This window comes from Ylistrum balloti, unplaced genomic scaffold, assembly GCF_031769215.1.
Source record: "Ylistrum balloti isolate Yb309-2 unplaced genomic scaffold, AGI_CSIRO_Ybal_v1 Utg370490, whole genome shotgun sequence".
Taxonomy (NCBI): domain Eukaryota; kingdom Metazoa; phylum Mollusca; class Bivalvia; order Pectinida; family Pectinidae; genus Ylistrum; species Ylistrum balloti.
The window spans coordinates 78,316-97,816 of record NW_026782319.1 but is presented as its reverse complement, the minus strand read 5'-3'; the positions used below and the strand labels follow the sequence as shown (position 1 = coordinate 97,816).

The 19,501-nt window shown below is 34.4% G+C and overlaps 2 protein-coding genes across 2 annotated transcripts in view; one reads left to right on the top strand and one right to left on the bottom strand.

The window, feature by feature from the left end:
* The window catches only part of LOC132555449 (E3 ubiquitin-protein ligase RBBP6-like), a 28,857-nt gene extending 13,815 nt beyond the window's left edge, over positions 1 to 15,042 (top strand). The window contains exons 7-20 of the mRNA XM_060219798.1: positions 450 to 516; positions 1,721 to 1,758; positions 2,304 to 2,466; positions 2,912 to 3,007; positions 3,400 to 3,546; positions 6,103 to 6,160; positions 6,921 to 7,025; positions 7,354 to 7,431; positions 8,170 to 8,248; positions 8,471 to 8,656; positions 9,562 to 9,690; positions 10,893 to 10,976; positions 11,594 to 11,662; positions 11,823 to 15,042. Of these exons, the coding sequence (XP_060075781.1) occupies positions 450 to 516; positions 1,721 to 1,758; positions 2,304 to 2,466; positions 2,912 to 3,007; positions 3,400 to 3,546; positions 6,103 to 6,160; positions 6,921 to 7,025; positions 7,354 to 7,431; positions 8,170 to 8,248; positions 8,471 to 8,656; positions 9,562 to 9,690; positions 10,893 to 10,976; positions 11,594 to 11,662; positions 11,823 to 12,098 (1,575 nt within the window). The 3' untranslated portion in view covers positions 12,099 to 15,042. The remainder of the gene's footprint in view (positions 1 to 449; positions 517 to 1,720; positions 1,759 to 2,303; positions 2,467 to 2,911; positions 3,008 to 3,399; positions 3,547 to 6,102; positions 6,161 to 6,920; positions 7,026 to 7,353; positions 7,432 to 8,169; positions 8,249 to 8,470; positions 8,657 to 9,561; positions 9,691 to 10,892; positions 10,977 to 11,593; positions 11,663 to 11,822) is intronic.
* Positions 15,043 to 17,578: 2,536 nt separating this feature from the next.
* Positions 17,579 to 18,550, bottom strand: LOC132555448 (uncharacterized protein K02A2.6-like). Its single transcript, XM_060219797.1, has one exon. The coding sequence runs from the start codon at positions 18,548 to 18,550 to the stop codon at positions 17,579 to 17,581; it is 972 nt and encodes a 323-aa protein (XP_060075780.1).
* Between the last annotated feature and the right edge of the window lie 951 nt (positions 18,551 to 19,501).

The following is a 19,501-nucleotide window of genomic DNA, read 5'->3' as shown; positions in this document are numbered from 1 at the left end:
ATATATGACAATTGCATTTCGAATTTTACTTGGAAAATATGGAGAAAAAAAAGATAAATGTTGATACCCATAGGTCTAGTGTTGATACAAACAGGCGTGAATAGATGTTGATAGAAACAGGTTTGGATAGATGTTGATACAAACATGTCTGGAAAGATGTTGTGAAAAAAATGTCGAGATTAAAATAGATACAAACTAGTCTTTATATATTGTTCAGATGACATGTACCAAGCATTCACTTGTACAATGCACACATGATTTTGATCAAAATGAGATAGAATCATCAATAATCACATGTCTTATAATGGATAGCTGTGTGTGGTGTAGCATACCTTAAATGTGTAATATTTCGCTAGTAGATAGTGTAACAGTTGGAAGATGTACAAAGACAGAATTTCTAGATATTTCACAATGAGAAGATTGAATATGTCTGCTTATATATTTACTAGGAAGGACTTAGGAAAGGTGGTTTTGTGAAAGATACTTTGGAGGTTTCTGAAGAAGCAGTTGTTGATGGTAAGTCTATTAAAAGGTATGCAGTCATACTTTGCTGTTTCAAAAATTAAGGGACTATAAAAAAATTTATATCGAGACTTTAAATCATTCGTGGTGGGTTATATTGACATTTCATGTTCATGGCTTTATAAAATTGATTTGATATTTCTATCTGAACTAACACAACAAATACCAAAACACAAGTCCAATGGAAAAGATATATTTTTACCTCAAAACAAAACATTTTCATCCATGAAAAAAAATGCATAACTTTAAATCAATGAGAAATAGACAATGCATGCTTACGTTTACTTTCCTGCCTTCCTGCCACACAGTATATATATTTTATGGATCAATTTTAAATGAAACGACATGCAGCATTAAAGATTTCAAGAGCGATACATACACGTTATAGACACCAATGAATTTAAAAGAGAGCAAATTAATACCATAATGTAATCGGTCCAGAAACAACACCATTAACATAACACATCTTCCATATATCGTAGAAATAACGAGAGTGTTTGCCAATGTTCTGACAACAGCTAGTTGGAATCAGTCGGAGAATGCTTGATTGACAGATAAATCACCATGTTTCTCATGCTTTTATGCTTATAACTGAAAAGTGACACTTCGGGAATGAGTGAAATCATCATACAAGTGATAGAATTTCCTCTGATTGTTTTCAAAATTCCGTAAATTAGATCTAAGTAAATTACCCCAATGGCGGCAGTGAACATGGCATTGCGTCCAATTTTGTTTGATTAAATATCATGGCTTGTAAGTAAGCAATTAAATATTAATCAGTGACCAGTCATTGATTAACCTCGTAACACAGAGCTGATGATAGCGGGCTATTGTAATCCATCGTCAGGTAGCACTCTTTGTTGCACTGTAACTTGTAGCTTGCTGTCCATGAAAAAACTTTGATACATCACAAAGTTTGAGTTATAAAACTCCATTTCATAAAGGGTCAAGTTAGTGATAATATATAATAGAATTCAGGACTGGACAAAAACTTTGATGCATCGACTGTTCATTGCAAAATACAAACAAACAAAACCCCCCCCCCGGTGATCTTTTCCTAGTCTTTTAATTGATAAGAAACCATTTTCAACATTGTCAGATCTCTATAATTATGTTTCCCTGTGATATGCTTTAAATATGTCAATTATTTTGAAGATTTCATGTTTTGAATATTCATTTTGCATTTATTTCCTTTTAGAAGATCTGTTACCTGAACATGAACTCAAACTTAAGGAAGTAAGTATTGTCAATATTTTCATTTAATATCTAAGAACTGATTAATTTTATAGCTAGCAAATTTAGCTGTTACTTTTGAATGTTACTCTTTGAAAACCTGGCTATGTGTTACACAAAATGTTTGATTTTCATATGATGTGTAATTAATGTTATGTACATGCCCATTTGCATTAGCTGGTGTTTGATGACTTTGAGAAAAAATTCAGTAGTAAATATTGAAATGAACATTATAAGAGCATTGCAGTATTTTAAAAACATATGTTTTATTTAGTTAAAAATTGTATTGTGAGGAAACATTCAACTGTTTTGTTTGTCATTGCTGAAAAGCACTCATAGTCTTAATTCTCCCAGAAACATACACAAAACATGGCTCTCACCTTCAGCATTAAACTGCAGCTTACCTTTTATTTTTCTCTTCCTTTCACATGTGAAACAGGTGCGACAAACTTTTTCTTTCATGCAGTAGTAAAACAAAGTTAAAATGATGATTAAACTACAATTAGTTGTAAAAGATCATTCAGCTGATGCCAGCAACTCTGTGACAGTTCCAGATTTATAAGAGCAAAATGAGTGAGGTACACCCAGGTGAGAATATCTTCCTTGGTAACAAGTACCAGTGCCTGTTCAATGCTGACGTCTCCCTACAAGCATGTGGCTTTGTCCCAGGAACTACCTACATTGATAAACATCTCATAACTGTTCAACCAGGTACCAGTTTACATACACAAAATATTTCACATATAATCAAAGTACTGTGATGATGATAGGAGGAGTTCTGACTTGGAAAATATTATCATAAGAGGGACATATATTTTAAATCAAATCAAAACTTTTTGTCTTTTTTTTTTTTTTTTAAATTTTAAGATGATGTACATTTCAGCAACAAAACATACTCTGACAAAAGCTAAAAGCTCTCAAGAGTTCTTGAAATGTTTTAAACATTATACATTCTTCATTTTGTAGGTTGAAATTAGCGACAGTCAATTATGATTCATCATTATACTCTCACGAGTTGAGTTCATGTCATGTGGATCTAAGGCTTATATGCAAATGAGAATTTTGCACAGTATATAGTTATTATAATACTAATTGACTAATGAAATGCAGTGATATATTTAGAATTTGTTAACATTCCTATCTCTTCTGTTTACAGCTAACTATGTAACTCTCCTGACATCAGACATCATGCTGATGTGTTTTGATGCCATCTCCTGCCAAGATGCTGTGCTGCGGTGGCTGTTATTTATAAGTAAGTGATCATATACAGCCAGCTTTCCAATGTTCCCAATACTGAGATATACAACACTCCCTGAGTTTGATCTTTTGCTTTGAGATGACCCACTGACCACAGGATTTTGACATTTTGAACTTCATAAATTTCATCCATGGAATTTATGGTATCAGTGTTATTTATTGTCCAAAGAAAAAAGGAAGAAAAATATCACTACTGAATACTTAGTGTTAAATAAAAGTACATTGATATTTGATATGTCTTTTAAGTTAGGTCATCAGATGATTGTCAAGCCCATGGGGAGGTGGTCAGTTTAAAGTACATAAATCTGGAAAGCATGATGATGAAGTGACATGGCCCCAACTTTCAATAAAAATGTACCTTTTATGTTATTTTATTTCTGTTTATAGTGTCGGTGCATCCAAGTCACCTACTGATAAATTGCTGCTATAAAACTATCCAGGAGCACCTTTACTCTTGTCAGCATTTCAGCTGTAAAGCTAAACATACCTGGTCTCCTGCAGTGACAGACATATTATCTATACTCTGTAACTATGGTAAGAAATACATCAGTCTTGTCTCCCAGGATCAGACATATTATCTACTCTCTGTAACTGCGGTAGGAAGTACATAAATCTTGTCTCCCAGGATCAGACATATTATCTGTACTCTGTAACTACAGTAAGAAATATATAAATTGGAAATATATAAACTGGTGTAAAACAAACAAAATGGTGATAAATACAGACAAAACCAAAGTTATGCTTGTAGGCAGTAAACAGAAAAAAAAAAAAAATTCAAAGGAATTATGTATTGAATGTACTGATTCTGGTGATCTTACGTTGGAAAATGTTAAACATGAAAAACTCCTAGGTGTGTGTATTGATGATACCCTTACTTGGAACAAACATGTCCAGGATGTCATCAAAAAGGTCAGTTTCAAAATATATCAGTTATGCAGAATTAAAAAGTTTTACCTGTTTCATCAAGAATCAAATATTTGGGGACATTGTTCTCAGACATATATTAAAAAACTAGAGAGATTACAGAAAAGAGTTTTACGTATAATTATGGATGCAGACTACTCTGTATCAGGCAATGAACTATTCACCAAACTCAAATGGTTACCTTTTAGCAAAAGAGTGAACTACAATGAATGTATACTAATGTATAAAGTACCCCAGTTAGCTAACAAACTGTCCAAACTACTTGGACTGTAATGTGTTTGTGTCCAGTGTACACAGTAGACAAACTAGGGCATCTACTGCTGGTAACTAACTATATCATACCTAAACACAAAACTGAAAAGTTTAGAAATTCCTTCCTATATTATGGACCAACTTTGTGGAATCAGCTTCCAGAAAATATCAAACAATGAGGAACCTTACCAACTTTTAAATTTCATTGTAAAAAATTCATCTCCAATTTACCAACCTAGATCCACATTTTTATGTCAGTCTTATTTTAGCCCTAAGATAATATGGTACCTTTATGAATGTTGCCAATTAATTGTTTTAATTATCAGTCCTGTATCCCTTACAAAACCTCGCTAATTTAATCCTTTTATTATATTATTAGTCACTCTATAACCTTTTTATATACCTCTTCACTATGTGCCTTTATCATTACATTTGTTTTATTGATGTACATCTTAGTCCTTCATGATTATGCTAGTTTACTGTGATATTTGTGATTTTTATATCATATGTGATGCTGTAATCTTAATGTTGTATATATTGTACATTTTACTGTGGACCACTTGTTAGAAGAGTCTTGTACTCAAAGTGTTATCGACTCTTAAATAAAAAAATAAAATAAAGTCATTTATTATAAATCCTGTCTCCCAGGATCATACATATTATCTATACTCTGTAACTACGGTAAGAAATACATCAGTGTTGTCTCCCAGGATCAGACATATTATCTGTTCTCTGTAACTATGGTAAGAAATACATCAGTGTTGTCTCCCAGGATCAGATATATTATCTTTTCTCTGTAACTATGGTAAGGAATACATCAATCTCGTCTCCCAGGATCAGATATATTATCTATACTCTGTAACTACAGTAAGAAATACATCAATCTCGTCTCCCAGGATCAGACATATTATCTATACTCTGTAACTACGGTAAGAAATACATCAATCTCGTCTCCCAGGATCAGACATATTATCTATACTCTGTAACTACGGTAAGAAATACATCAATCTCGTCTCCCAGGATCATACATATTATCTATACTCTGTAACTACGGTAAGAAATACATCAGTGTTGTCTCCCAGGATCAGACATATTATCTGTTCTCTGTAACTATGGTAAGAAATACATCAGTGTTGTCTCCCAGGATCAGATATATTATCTTTTCTCTGTAACTATGGTAAGGAATACATCAATCTCGTCTCCCAGGATCAGATATATTATCTATACTCTGTAACTACAGTAAGAAATACATCAATCTCTTCTCCCAGGATCAGACATATTATCTATACTCTGTAACTAAGGTAAGAAATAAATCAATCTCGTCTCCCAGGATCATACATATTATCTATACTCTGTAACTACGGTAAGAAATACATCAGTGTTGTCTCCCAGGATCAGACATATTATCTGTTCTCTGTAACTATGGTAAGAAATACATCAGTGTTGTCTCCCAGGATCAGATATATTATCTTTTCTCTGTAACTATGGTAAGGAATACATCAATCTCGTCTCCCAGGATCAGACATATTATCTATACTCTGTAACTACGGTAAGAAATACATCAATCTCGTCTCCCAGGATCAGACATATTATCTATACTCTGTAACTACAGTAAGGAATACATCAATCTCGTCTCCCAGGATCAGACATATTATCTATACTCTGTAACTATGGTAAGAAATATATAAATCTTGTCTCCCAGGATCAGACTATAAGTATGGGAAGAATTCCATAAACATTTGCTTTGTCTTTTCTCTTACCATGCTTCATCATACAAATATTTGTAAACTTGGGAACTTCTCTCAAAAAACCAATGGAATAAAATCAGGTTTGATTTACTTACCATCAAAGACATGCTGGAGTAATGGTATAAATCTCCTTTATTTATTTCTTAATTGTTTTTTCTTTGATTAGGTGCAGATCCAAATGAATTACTTCCAAAGTCCTTGGTGCCAAATACAGAATCTCTCCGGTAAGAATTTACATTTGATTTTGAAGTTGCTGCTAGATAGTAAACTTATTTCTTAAACATTCATAAAAATAATTTTGAAACATTTTTACATGAACACAAGGATAGACTTAACACAGCCCAATTTGATGTTAGAACTTAATGATGATGTGAAGTATGTACCCTTTGAAGAGGTAGAAATGTTAATGCTGACTATTCAGATCTTAGACTTCAAGTAGGATTGACACTGAAAATATCAGGACTCAAATTATCAGAGCTATCAGTGATAGATATTGATGATTACTTATTCTTGAGGCTCCTTATGGTACCAGATAGCTAGTGATTGTGACTACATTCTCTAGGCTTCAATTCAGACAGATATTGATAGTAAATTCTTGAGGCTCCACACCTGGTAGATAGCAAAGGTGACTGCATTCTCTTGCTACTTAAGACAGATAATGATAGTAACTTTTTTGAGGCTCCACACCTGGTAGACAACAATGTTGACTGCATTTTCTAGCTACTCATTAGATAGATATTAATAGTAAATTCTTGAGGCTGGGTAGATAAGATATTCTTAAGGTTCATCATCACACAGATACTAGTAATTCAATTCTTTAGGCTCCACACCAGATAGATAATATTCATATTGATAGATTTAAGTCTTGGTCCTCCATGCCAAATCATGAAAAAGTTGATATCTGCTCATTATCATTCAGAAAACCAGCTTTTGTAGTATAATTACCAAATGTCACAGTTTTTATTTATGGATTTTCTTTTTCAGAAAATCCCTTTTTCAGCAGAATAATGAGATTCCACCAGCTGGCAAATACAACCGTGAAAATTTCCGTCTTGTCCTTAGCTCTCTTGCCATGGCATTCCAAATCAGGTAGTCAAATGGTTTAATTGAAATCAGTACATAGCTATAAGCTTTACGATAGATTATTTTGAATTATAGTGAAAATGGTTTATTGAGATTATACATTCATTTCAAACCTGTGTCAGTTTCTTACAAATTGCTTCTCTGGATGTGCCTTTTAAACCTAGCCAGTTCAGATTCTGTGGAAGGGCACAATATTTTTGCTGAGTAAAATGCTAATGCATTCTTTGTGGCTTGTGTATTAATGTTATTTCTGTTGAGAATTAATTAGATAAAGTTCACCAGGTGCATAAAGTTCATCCTCCAATTTATCACATGACTTCTGAATATTTTTCAGGCCTAAGTATACTGACAGGCAGGTTACACAAATGATAGTCATGCTTTGTAAGGCAGCTCTTGACAAATCTCTGAACAAGTAAGTACTTAATTATGCAAATGTTTCACTATCAAATTATGAGAGCATATGATATGTAGTGTATTAAAAGAAAAGAGGTGAAGAACATATTCTATTGCAACCAACTCATTTTTACAGTTATGGGTGATGGTTATTTCAAGAAACTCTCAATTTAAATATTTTTCTTAATACTACTACCTGAGGAATCCCCCAGTGCATTGTTTACCTTGAAATTGACAGCTCTGGTTGATACTATTACCTTGACACATGAACAGTCTTAATCATTGAGAGATCGATGATCAATAAAGTGATGATGACATACCTTTAGCAGAGATGCAAGACTCGATAGGGAACAGCTAGGACTCTTTGATAGTGACAAGTTGAAGTTTGATTTTGATGGCTGGGTGTAGGCTTGATGCACTTTTGGTTGGTTATGATAAACTTGTTTCATTCCAGAACAGTTTTGAATATTCTGTGTTTGCTAGTTAAATCAGCTTTTTCATTGCCTTTCTCACATCTGACAAGATTTTGTGTAGCCTGCAGTTTTAACAGTTTTGGAAACATTTTGTCAGATAGCCCACTTAATCAGAAAGCACAAATTATCAATAAAAGCAAAATAAAACTTCCAAGTTTTCATTATTTTGTGTCAGATTAAGCCATAGGTAAAGGTCTGATTTTTCTTAATTATTGAAGATTTAGTAAAGACCTTGGGCTACATTTTTCAGAATATTGTACATGATTGTATAATTTGTGTTCAAGCTACATGTTGACTCATGAGTTTGAAGTTGTGCTGGCCTCACTGATGAAGTTGTACACAGAAGCTGACTGGACCTCTCAGGTAACAATGATCAGTATATGCTGCAAGCATTTATAGTAACTCAAGTAAAGTCAACATTCATATAATTATAAGTTTATATACTTAGTTGAAGGATAATTTTAGTAATAAATAAATGTTTGTGATTATTATTTCTTGGAACATAATCTTCAAATATACGTTTTAGATGTTTTCTGTTGACTTTGTATAAAATACACTGTATTAAACTTATTACATTTACTACAGTCGCTGATATTGTGTCGAGAGTTGTCTACCTTGACAGAACATCACCATAACAAGGTTTACTTGGCTCAGTTACTTCCCCCTACCACAAAGGGAAATTTCCTTCAGAGGCGTGTCAGTTTCTTGATGATACACCAACTTTTCTATCCAGATCAGAAAATTTCTGATGATGTTGTCCTGCATTTCCAGGTATGTCATTGAGTTACTGATAAAAGATGCATTACAAAATCTTATACAAACTAACAAGGATTAGGGTACATTATCTCAACCTGGTTTGTTAATTGTCAGTGAAAATTAACAAGTTTACAGCATTTGTCCATCTACGAACACTTTGAACGCTATTCCAGAAAATGAATAGATTTTTTATTTGATATAGAGAATTATTGGAAGGGGAGTTCATATAACCACATGTATGAAATATGATCCCTCAGAAGACAGAGAGGCAGGAGCTCAATGTCTAAAATGGAGATATAGTGTACAAGTTGAACATTTTAAAACCCTACAGGATATGAAAAAAAAATTTGGAACCAGGAAATACATTTATTTTAAAGAAAGGGTTTAATCTCTTACAACACTGAGATGCAGCACCCAAAATTAAAAAATGAGAGATTTGGACATTTTTGCTGAAATAATCAGGGGATAATGGAGAGCCTTTTCTGGAGGTTTTGATTAAAGAAAAAAAATATTATGAACATAAATACAGTGAACTTGTACTAGTGAAAGCCTAAGTTGAAAAGAGTGAATCCTTCAGATGTTATCCAGAAATTACTTCTTTTTCAGGCAGCAGTATTGTAATCTGTTTCTTGAACACATGAATTGGTTTTGTCATGAACCTACTAAAGTGGAATCCCATTTGTTTTTAATACTAAATTAAAGCTTTTTGAATTTGTACTATTAAGATTGAGTTACAAAACTCTTAATTAGTAAAGGTGAGGGTTTATTTTTTTTTATTCCTAATACTCGACTAAGACTACTGTTATTCCAAGTGATCTCCCTTTACTTAAATTATCATCACAGAAGGTAGGCTTCAAACATTTAAATCAAAGACAAGAACTTGTCATCTAACCTTTATTTGCACTTGTTTGTTGATGTAGCTGAATCGAGTTCACAATGTTCTGCCACGATTACAAGGGCTAGCTGATGAGGACATCTATATGTTGGCAAGCTCTGTTAGTCTGTTGGACCTGTGCATTGGAAATGGACTAATCAAGTCTGCAGAGAAGGTTATTTTATTTTTATTTGTTTTAAATTCTGTCCCGAGCAATAATAATTCCTAAAAGAAATGAAACATTTAATTAGTTTTCCTTCAGTTCTGTCATCCTGTATGTAATTTAAGTATTTTTTGTTCTCTCCCTTTAAATGATTTAGTTTGATGATGTGCTGTTGTCTTATGTCGCTCCCTCTTCAAATTTAGAATGTATATCGCTGAAAATGTTTGCTATGTGTACATCACACATTGTATGCAAGTAAGTCAAAGTCAGCTCTCTCCTTTCTTGAAAATTTGGTGAAATACAAAATATGAAGAGCATATCTGCATTCACTTAAGTGCAAACCACAAAAGATACATCTAGTGATATGAAATGACTAAAATGATATACATACAGGATGAATCATAAAACAGAGAATCGGGGAGAAAGTTTAACTGCAATGTTTTTATTATGCTCCTGGAAAATATTTGTAGGAGCATATAATTACCACTTTGTCCATCTTCCCTTCTGTCCTTTCATGTCTGGAGCATAAATTTTAAACAGTTAAGCAAGGATCATGAAATTTTGCGAATGCATTGGTCATATTAAGGCAATGTACAATGTACCAAATTGGAACGGCCCAAGACCGCTCAATTACAGAGTAATTGCCTTTTGTTACAATTTGGTGTCTGGAGCATAACTTTGCTTGTGTTAAACTAAGATAATGCAACTTGGTGAATACATTGGTCATACTGAAAGGATGTTCAATGTAACAAATTCAAGGCCTCAATTACAGAGTTATTGCCCTTTGTTAAATTTTGTGTTTAGAGCACAAATTTAGATTGCTTGCATTTAAACTGGGATAATGAAATTATAGTGTATACATTGATCATGCAAAGACGATGTTTAGTGTACCAATGTTTCGGCCCGCAAACCCCCTAAATTACAGAGTTACTGCCCTTGTTTATATTTTGTGTCTGGAGCATAATTGCCCATTGTAAAGCAAGGATCCTGAAACTTGGTGTATACATGGGTCATGCTAGGGGGATTTGCAGTGTGCAAATTTTGGGGCACTCAGCCCTTCTATTACATACTTATACCCCTTTGTTAAAGTCTCATGTGTGAAGCAAATTAGAATAATAAAAATTTGTGGATAAATTGATGATACAAAAACATTAAATTGAAGTTGTTTTTGGGAAATATACATCAGTTTCACTGATACTCTTGTTTTTTTGTAGGAAGATTTGGAGTATATTACAGAGCAGATGAAAAAACTGACTGGGGAAGTGAGAGACAATGTGAGGATGTTAGACAAGACTCGCGTAAGTATTATTAACAAACAGACTTATCATTAACAGTTATGAATTTCCTATGTTCATGAAAAAACATAAAAAAAATTTTAACAGAAGTTCTTGTATGACAACTATTAAGAAATTTTCGTTAGATGTTTCATTTTCTGTCAACTGGTTTTGGCCTGTTGATTCACCACCATCTCTGCACTGCATTGTCAATAAGCTTCACACTGGTTATTCATCTGAAGAATTGAAAATGACATTGTGGTCATTGAAAGGTCACATATAAATTCTTAGTTATTGTGGTGATAGCAAATCATATTCTATATATACTTACATATCCAAAGAAAAAAATTCATAATGATAATAGCTTTCCTTAATATGCATTTTCTGGGGGCAATTTATGTTGTATAGCTCAAATACCAAGAAGGGGGAACTAGTTTCCGTGTGTGCTGCAGAATCTCAGAAACATCAAGGCATGTTAAGACATGCAAGTACATTCCAATATCAACATTACCTACATTCATAAAGACAGTAAACTGATGTAGAATACTTTTATATTAAGAAATTATAAAGGCATTGATACATGTTGAAGACTTATATCTTTTATTACCAAATATAGCTGTTTTGTTTATTTCATGTTTCAGATAAAAGACATGATGATAAGAATAACAAGCAAGTGGACTTTGGTACTCCTCAGTACTGGCAGCAAACAGGTGAATTTCTGATATTAAAGCATAATTCTACATCCTTTCATTATCTTATTGTTTATAAAGTGAGACCTGTAGATTTGGAGTCTCAGGAAATAAGATCAGATATTGCTTTATCATAATCAGAAGTGTGGTATATTTCATCATTTACCTTCTCATTTTACAGAGAACTCTCTTTGAGTGTCCTGGTAATTTTAGGAAGTCTCTATCTGAAGTGAAGATTGAGACTGTGGATGCTAGTCAGACTGATCAGGCTTCTGAATCCGAGGAAGAAGACACTCAGTCCGAGGAGGAGAATCCACCATCAGAGGGGGAAAAACATAAAAAAATCAAAACAAAAATCAAAACAGTAACAGTTGATGAGAAAAATGGGAATATGTCTGCATCAGTAGGTGATGAAAGGATGGAGGTGGATGAGGATGATGATTTACCAGAATTGTAAAACTGCCATCTTTTCTCACAGATTAGCTGGAGCATGGCAACCATTATTCTGATGACAGTAGTATAAAATTGATTTAGTTATAAGGTTAATGGGGATATAAAACTGGATTCTGTCGTCTCTGTATTCAATCTGCAAGACCTTTTCAAATAATTCAACAAAATTTCCTACACCTGAGTCCAGTGGTCTAGTGCAGGAAGTTCCTTCTGCTATAGAGGCATTTTCAGTCTCGGTCTTTCTTTTGGTTATCAGGAAAACAAATAGTAAAATTCATTGATTCTAATTTTTCCAGAATATATCTCCAAAACCTTAAAACAACTTCATTAATCACCACTTTTGTTCCATCCATCATATGGACTGTTACCTTTAACCTTCCTATTAAATGAAAAAGCTCAGCCAGATAGACAGATGGCTGAGCTCCCATCAGGGGAGGATGGGTGAGGGAGTAAGTGTCTGAACAAGTATGTCCTAGTCAATGTAATGAATATACTTATCAATGTGATATCTTCACTTGTTATTATGATGTTAATTTGGCAATGACATCACAAATTAAACTCATGATGTCCTTGTGCCCCATAAATGAGTTTGATGAGTTACAGGTAACTAGTGAGAATTTCTGAAAATGACAGAATGACAGTTAAGGTGTGGTTATATACTCATTAATGCCTGCAGTTATTAGATAATTAATTTGGGATTTAATTTTAAAACATTGTTGGACTTTACTTCAAGTTTTAAAACATTGAATGTTAGTATAATTTGTGGTTGATTGGTTGATATATTATAAAGAATGGTCTTGTATCTGGTCCGATTCTGAAGTACTGGGTGGATTTTTTTTTAAATTTCATATGTAGGGACCCCTTGGTCCTTAGTTGTGCCATTTGCTTTTGGGACTGATCAGAAAAATAAAATAGCTGGCAATCTTGGATTTTGACATTGAGATGTTATTATAGAATTTTCTCCATAGGTACTGAATGGATCTGTTGCAAATTTCATATGCAGGTTTCCTTGATCCCTAGTTGTGCAATTTCAATTTTGATGATGCTAGTAAAAACAGAATGGCTGACATGCAGCTAGCTTGAATTTTGACAAAGAAATTATGTTATAGCAATTTCTTGAGAAGTACTGGATGGATCTTTCTCAAATTTTATATGAAGGTTGTAGGTTCCCTTGGTCCATTGTGCACTTTTGATTTTGGGACTGATCAGAAAGACAAAATACTGACATATAACCATCTTTTGCTTGGCATTGGCAGATTATTATTCCTATTTCTGTAGAGGAATTTGGTATAATTAAGATAAAAAAGTGGAAAGAAGTGAAAATTTCCAACATTTAAAGAACAAATAAAGATTAAACAATGGTCATCAAGATTCTTGTGGTATCTTTTGTTTCCTAAAGCATTTCTGTAAAGATGTAACGGGATGAAAAGATACCAGAAAACTTTAAAGTAAATTTATTTTAATTCCATGTAGGATCTGTACCATTCATCGCTACAGCAAGGTTCTGATGTAAAATCCTTTTATAGATTTTATTACATCAGGGGTTGCACAATGCAATTCAATTTGTTGTTTTTTAACTTGTATGACTTAGTCTTACTCTCCTTTCTTGTCAATTTAAATCATTTCATGTGGAATTACAACAAAAAGCGTTCATGTGTTGTAATGTTTTATTGATTATTAGCTTGTGTCCGAGAGATTTGATTTTAGGTTTTGTACATGTATGAATCCTGTACTTTATACCTCCACTATTTGAAGAAAAGGGTGCTAAAGAAGTCAACCAAGTATAAGCTGTACTGCACCTTAATATGTTGATTTTTTTAGCCTATGTGTTCAAGCATTACTGGATCACAAATGTCAGTTGGTTGTTGAGTACGAAATAGTTTATGAATAAGTATGACTTATTGTCATTATGCCGAACCATTTTCTGGTGTCCAAAAGGGTAAATTTTTGTTTGTTAATTTTGGAAGCAAGTCATATGTTTTAGGTTTTTGTATTTTTCAGTTCGTTTAGAACTAGATAACTAATTTCAATTGGCAGTTGACAATTAAAAAGTTAAAAAATTAAAATCAATTATCAGTATGCTGAACCATATCTTAAATATTTCTTACTCCCAAAAGGAGTAAATTTGTTTGTTAATTTTAGGAGCAAGTCGTATAAAGTCAACTTATTTCAAGCAGTACTAATCACAATCTTCAATGGGCATAAATCATGAAATAGCTCAAGCATTAAAATGAATCGTTAGCAATATGCTGAACCATATTTTTTCATAACAAAATTAAATTTACAAAAAGTGGTAATTTTGTATTCATATGAAACATGTCATCAATAGGTGAGCTCAAACATATTGTGCTTTATCTGCATTAGTTATTATTTTTCTCGTGGAGAATGTAAGTTTGACATAAATAAATGAAAGTTGGAGTAGATGCTTTCCTGAACACTTGAAAAGTCTCTCTGTAAATGTATACATATGTATATAGATGTACATTCCTGACCAGATAATATGTAAAATACTTAAAATGATAATGTATGGAAAACATGACCAACTGAAACTAGTCCAAGAAAACATGGAGGTTGACTTTGTGAATAACTTTGATTGATATGGGTGTCCACTCAATAAGATGTGATGGTACAGGCATAAATTATAAAAAATTAAACCCTTAAAAGATTATCTGTGGAAACATTATGTAGATCCCATGAAAAAGAAAACCAAACAAACAGTAAACAAAAGATATTCTGTCTATGAAAGAAGCTGATCGCAGTCGTGAGCTCTGCCAGGAAATGAAATCATAGAGACTTAAGATTGAGGTTTTCATGATTGAAATAATTAAAAAGTATTTGAATGAAGTGCGGAGGATGGGTTGAATAGTATTTGAGAGTGTAAGAGTGATATTGTATCTAAAATGAGGAAAGAGGAGCTTTGTTATCTTTTATTAAACAAATATTTTTTTTAATTTCTTTGTTGGAGTTGTTCTTACACTGTTATCCATAGAATGAACTGATCAGAAGATTATTATTATTATTTCACGTCATCGGGAACTAACCTGACAATCCCTAAATGATGACGACACTCAGTTACATTGTGAAAGCTAGCTAGTCAATCCAAACGCACACTGCAAGCATGCCATAACTGTTAATTTTTGATACATTCCGAAACCCGGGCATAATTACTTGTATCACAGTGTTTCTGAAAGCAAAATCCAAAAACCTGTTTTCTTCATTTCTTATTTATGGTCTCGGTAGCCCAGTCGGACCACGAATGGAGACTAAAACTTTCTTATTTATGGTCTGGGTAGTCGGATGAGGAATAGAGACAGGAAACCTAATTGTAATGGACATACAAGTAGGTCATATAATTGACAATTGTGTCGACTACGAGAGTCTGCTTTGTGCTGTGTCAAATTCTCATTGTAATTGCCATTGAATTATCTGGGAAACTGCTAAATAAGTAAATAATGAAATTAAATAGAAACCTACTGGCGCGGGATAACTAGATTTTTAACTTGGACTCGACCGCCACCAAGAACGTGTTTAATTGCTTTATATATCCAGCGATGTTAAACTGCTTGTAAACCGGAAGTAAGTTGTCGATTTGAAAGCAGTGTAAAGTGAGCATTATAAAAGCATTTGTATGTCAATTATATATAGGAATATAGTTAGTATTTAAGTATTATATGTAAGTCTACTTATACAAAAAATGTTACCAATTCACTGTGATAGTAATTATCATAGGAACTATACTGCCCTTTCCATATCGGACTATTTAATGAGTAATATGACGAATATCGTTTGTCATTTCTACGAGACGCTTAGTATAGATATTACTTTTCTATCACACCGGAGAGAAATATCCACACTTCCGGTAAAGGTAAGATTATTAGGATCTTTCCCTAGCTGGAGGGTAGGACTGAGAAATCTCTACTTGAGGAGGAGATTCTTGATTATCTAAATCCGAGGCTTTGTCGAGGTGCATTTGTACGCACAATGTTTTTGGTGCGTTGTGCTTTACCACAACTGTATTGAAATACTGGTTTTGTAATGTGTGAGGAAAAAGAGCTTTTTTTGAGAATTGATTTCAGAAGAGATTTGATTGGCTGAGAGGGATAATTTGTTCTGGGGAGAAAGGTATAAAAGGGAGCGCGAAAGACATACCCGCCAGAGAGTGTCCTAGGCTCAGTTATAACCGGAACAAGGACGTTAAGCTCAAAAAAAAAAAAAAACATACCCGCGGAGACGAAAAACTTCCAACAACAACAACAACATACCCGCTCGCTAAAGATCCATCTGTGGCTTTACGATAAAGAGTAGACGTGATAACGCCGGTTCAGGGGTTTGGGGATAGTGTTAGGCTAAACAATTATATTTAAGGTATTTGACAGACTTTAAAATTACCCCAACATAAATCAAATCTAGGTAGACCCCCCGATTCAGCTTCGAGACATGTTTCAGCTGCTAGAGTTGGTATAAGGCATTATTAGGCCCAAGAGCCGTCTTCTAAAGTAAGTAAGGTTCCATCCTTATGGTGAGGATACAGATGTCCTCTCACGTCACCAGAACATTGACGACCTTCATATATATCATGTATATAAAAACCAGACCACCGTGTAACAGGAACCACGTTCATTACAATAACCTGATATCCACAACGAGACTTCCGGTCCCGCATGTAGGTCAATACAAATTCCATTCAGCATAAATGAAACGGAACGCACCTACATGGAATTATACACATATATACAACATCTCCCCTTTTAATAAAAGAAGATTATCATCCAAGCTCAACACTCTTGATTTGATACTTTTATATATCATTCCTCAAATCAATTACCCTTATCCTATATGTGAATATCCAAGTCAATTTCATACACTATGATTGATGGAATTATATGTTCACTTTGCCAAGTTCATAAGCTTTGTAACATATAAATATATATAATCAGAGCCAAGTTCATATTTTTTTTTTTTTTTTTTGATTTGAGAAAGTTCATCACATAATTTCGGAATCTTTCTGGCACTAGTTGGTTCGGAGTCGAGCTCTGGCTCAACAAACTCATCATCATCCTCCTCGGATCCTGTGTCTGATTTAACATAATCCTCATCATGGCTGTCTGAGGTTGATTGTGAATCATCAGGAATCTTTACGAACTCGTCATCTCCAATTTCCTCAAATGTAAAACCCTCAGAGGACATTGATGGAGATAAATGGACCCGGTTGCGCCTTAGAACAATTCCTCGGGGTGTCTGTATCTCATACGAACGATCACCCTTTATACCAATTACTCTGGCTGTTTCCCACTGATACATTCCTTTGTTTTTGTACTTCACATTGTCACCTTTCTTAAATGGCTGAAGTGTTTTTGATTTTCTATCATAATACACCTTTTGTTGTCTTTGTTGATTTTTCACCCTTTTATGTGCCTTGATATTGCGAGTTGATGGCTTCAACAGCTTTGACGACATCGGGAGTAAAGACCTTAAACGACGTCCCATCTACAGTTGAGCTGGTGATGAGCCTGTTTCTCCTGGTGTATTTCTGAACTCCAACAATGCCAAATATGGATCCTTTCCATCCTTTACAGCTTTTTGAAGCATGTTTTTAACTGTTTGTACAAATCTCTCTGCCATACCATTGCTTTGTGGATGATATGGGCTACTGGTGACATGTTTGAACTTCCATTCTTGGCTGAATTGCTTGAATTCTCTCCCACTATATTGCGGACCATTATCCGAAATGACCTCGGTTGGAATGCCGCAACGTGCAAATAAAGACTTCATGTGATTAATCACCGTTGTTGAGCGAGTGTCCTTCAGTATCGACATCTCCACAAACTTAGAATGGTAGTCAACTATCAGCAAATAACTATGTCCTTCGAATTGGAACAAGTCTGTCCCTACCTTTTCCCATGGCCCTGTAGGTATGTCGTGAGATTTCAGTGGTTCCCATGTATTTGCATTTCGAAAAGTACAACAAATGTCACACTTGGATACAAAATCCTCAATCTGACCACTTATCCCTGGCCAGTATAATGCTTCACGTGCACGGGTTTTACACGACGTCATGCCAAAATGACCTTCATGTATGACCTTCAGCATTGCCTTCCTCACGGTTGTAGGAACAACAATACGATCACCTTTGAATAGGATGTGATTACTTAAAGTTAAGTCATTGAAATAAGGCTGTACACTCTCTGGTACTTGATGCTTGTCATCTGGCCATCCTTCTTGTATAATAATACTTAATTCTTGCAGGGTTGGGTCCTTGAGTGTTTCCCTTTGAAACTCGTCCATTTTGGTTGTGGTTACAGGTAGACTGTTCATCACTAGATGAATCTGAGCCTCTACATCCGCAGTAACATCCTCACTCTCCTGGTGTGATAAAGGTGACCTTGACAACTGGTCTGCTACGTGCATTTCCTTTCCTGGTTTATAAATGACTCTTATCTGGTATCGCTGTAACCTCATGAGAAGTCGTTAAAGTCTGGGAGTTGTCTCCCCTATCGCCTTTTTCACCACTGTTACAAGAGGTTTATGATCAGTCTCTACTAAGACCTCTCTACCGTAGACATATTGATGGAACCGTTCACATCCATATACTATGGCCAGCAGTTCTTTCTCTATCTGTGCATAGCCTTTTTGGGTTTCATTAAGTGTTTTTGACGCATACTCGACTGGTCTTTCATCCTGTAATAACACAGCTCCTAAACCATACTTTGATGCATCTACAGACAGCTTGACAGACTTCTTCTCATCAAAATATTGTAATATAGGTGTGTTTGTTACTAATGCTTTGAGAGCATTAAATGACTCCTCATGACACGCTTCCCAAACCCACAACACATCATTTTTCAATAGAGCACGAAGCGGTGCAGAAATTGTTGACAGGTCCTTGACAAACTTTGCCAAATAGTTTATCATCCCCAGGAAACGCTGTAACTCTTTCTTGTTTTCAGGTGTAAGCATTTCCACAATCGCCTTTACTTTTGCTTCGTCAGGCTGTATTCCATTTCCTGAATATTTGTGCCCAAAATACACCACCTCTGTCAGCCCAATTTTACATTTGTCCTTATTCAGGGTCACATTTGATTCTTGTAATTTGTTCAATACTTGCTCAAGCCTCTGTTCGTGTTCCTTAAGTGTTTCTCCCCATACAAGAATGTCGTCAATTATGGATTTGACACCTCGGAGACCTTGAAGAATGTTACATATCCGCTTGTGAAAAACTTCGGATGCACTTTTGATCCCAAATGGTAGCCTCTGAAAACATTACCGACCAAACGGTGTGTTAAAGGTTGTTAACCTGGAACTTTCAGCATCTAACTTGACTTGCCAGAAACCACTACTTGCGTCCAGCTTGCTGAAATATTTTGCTACTAACTTCCTCAGATGTAGGTAACTGATAATGTTTCCGTCTTA

Coding starts and splice junctions, on each gene's coding strand:
- LOC132555448 (XM_060219797.1), bottom strand. CDS start 18,550: ATGAGGTTACAGCGATACCAGATAAGAGTCATTTATAAACCAGGAAAG.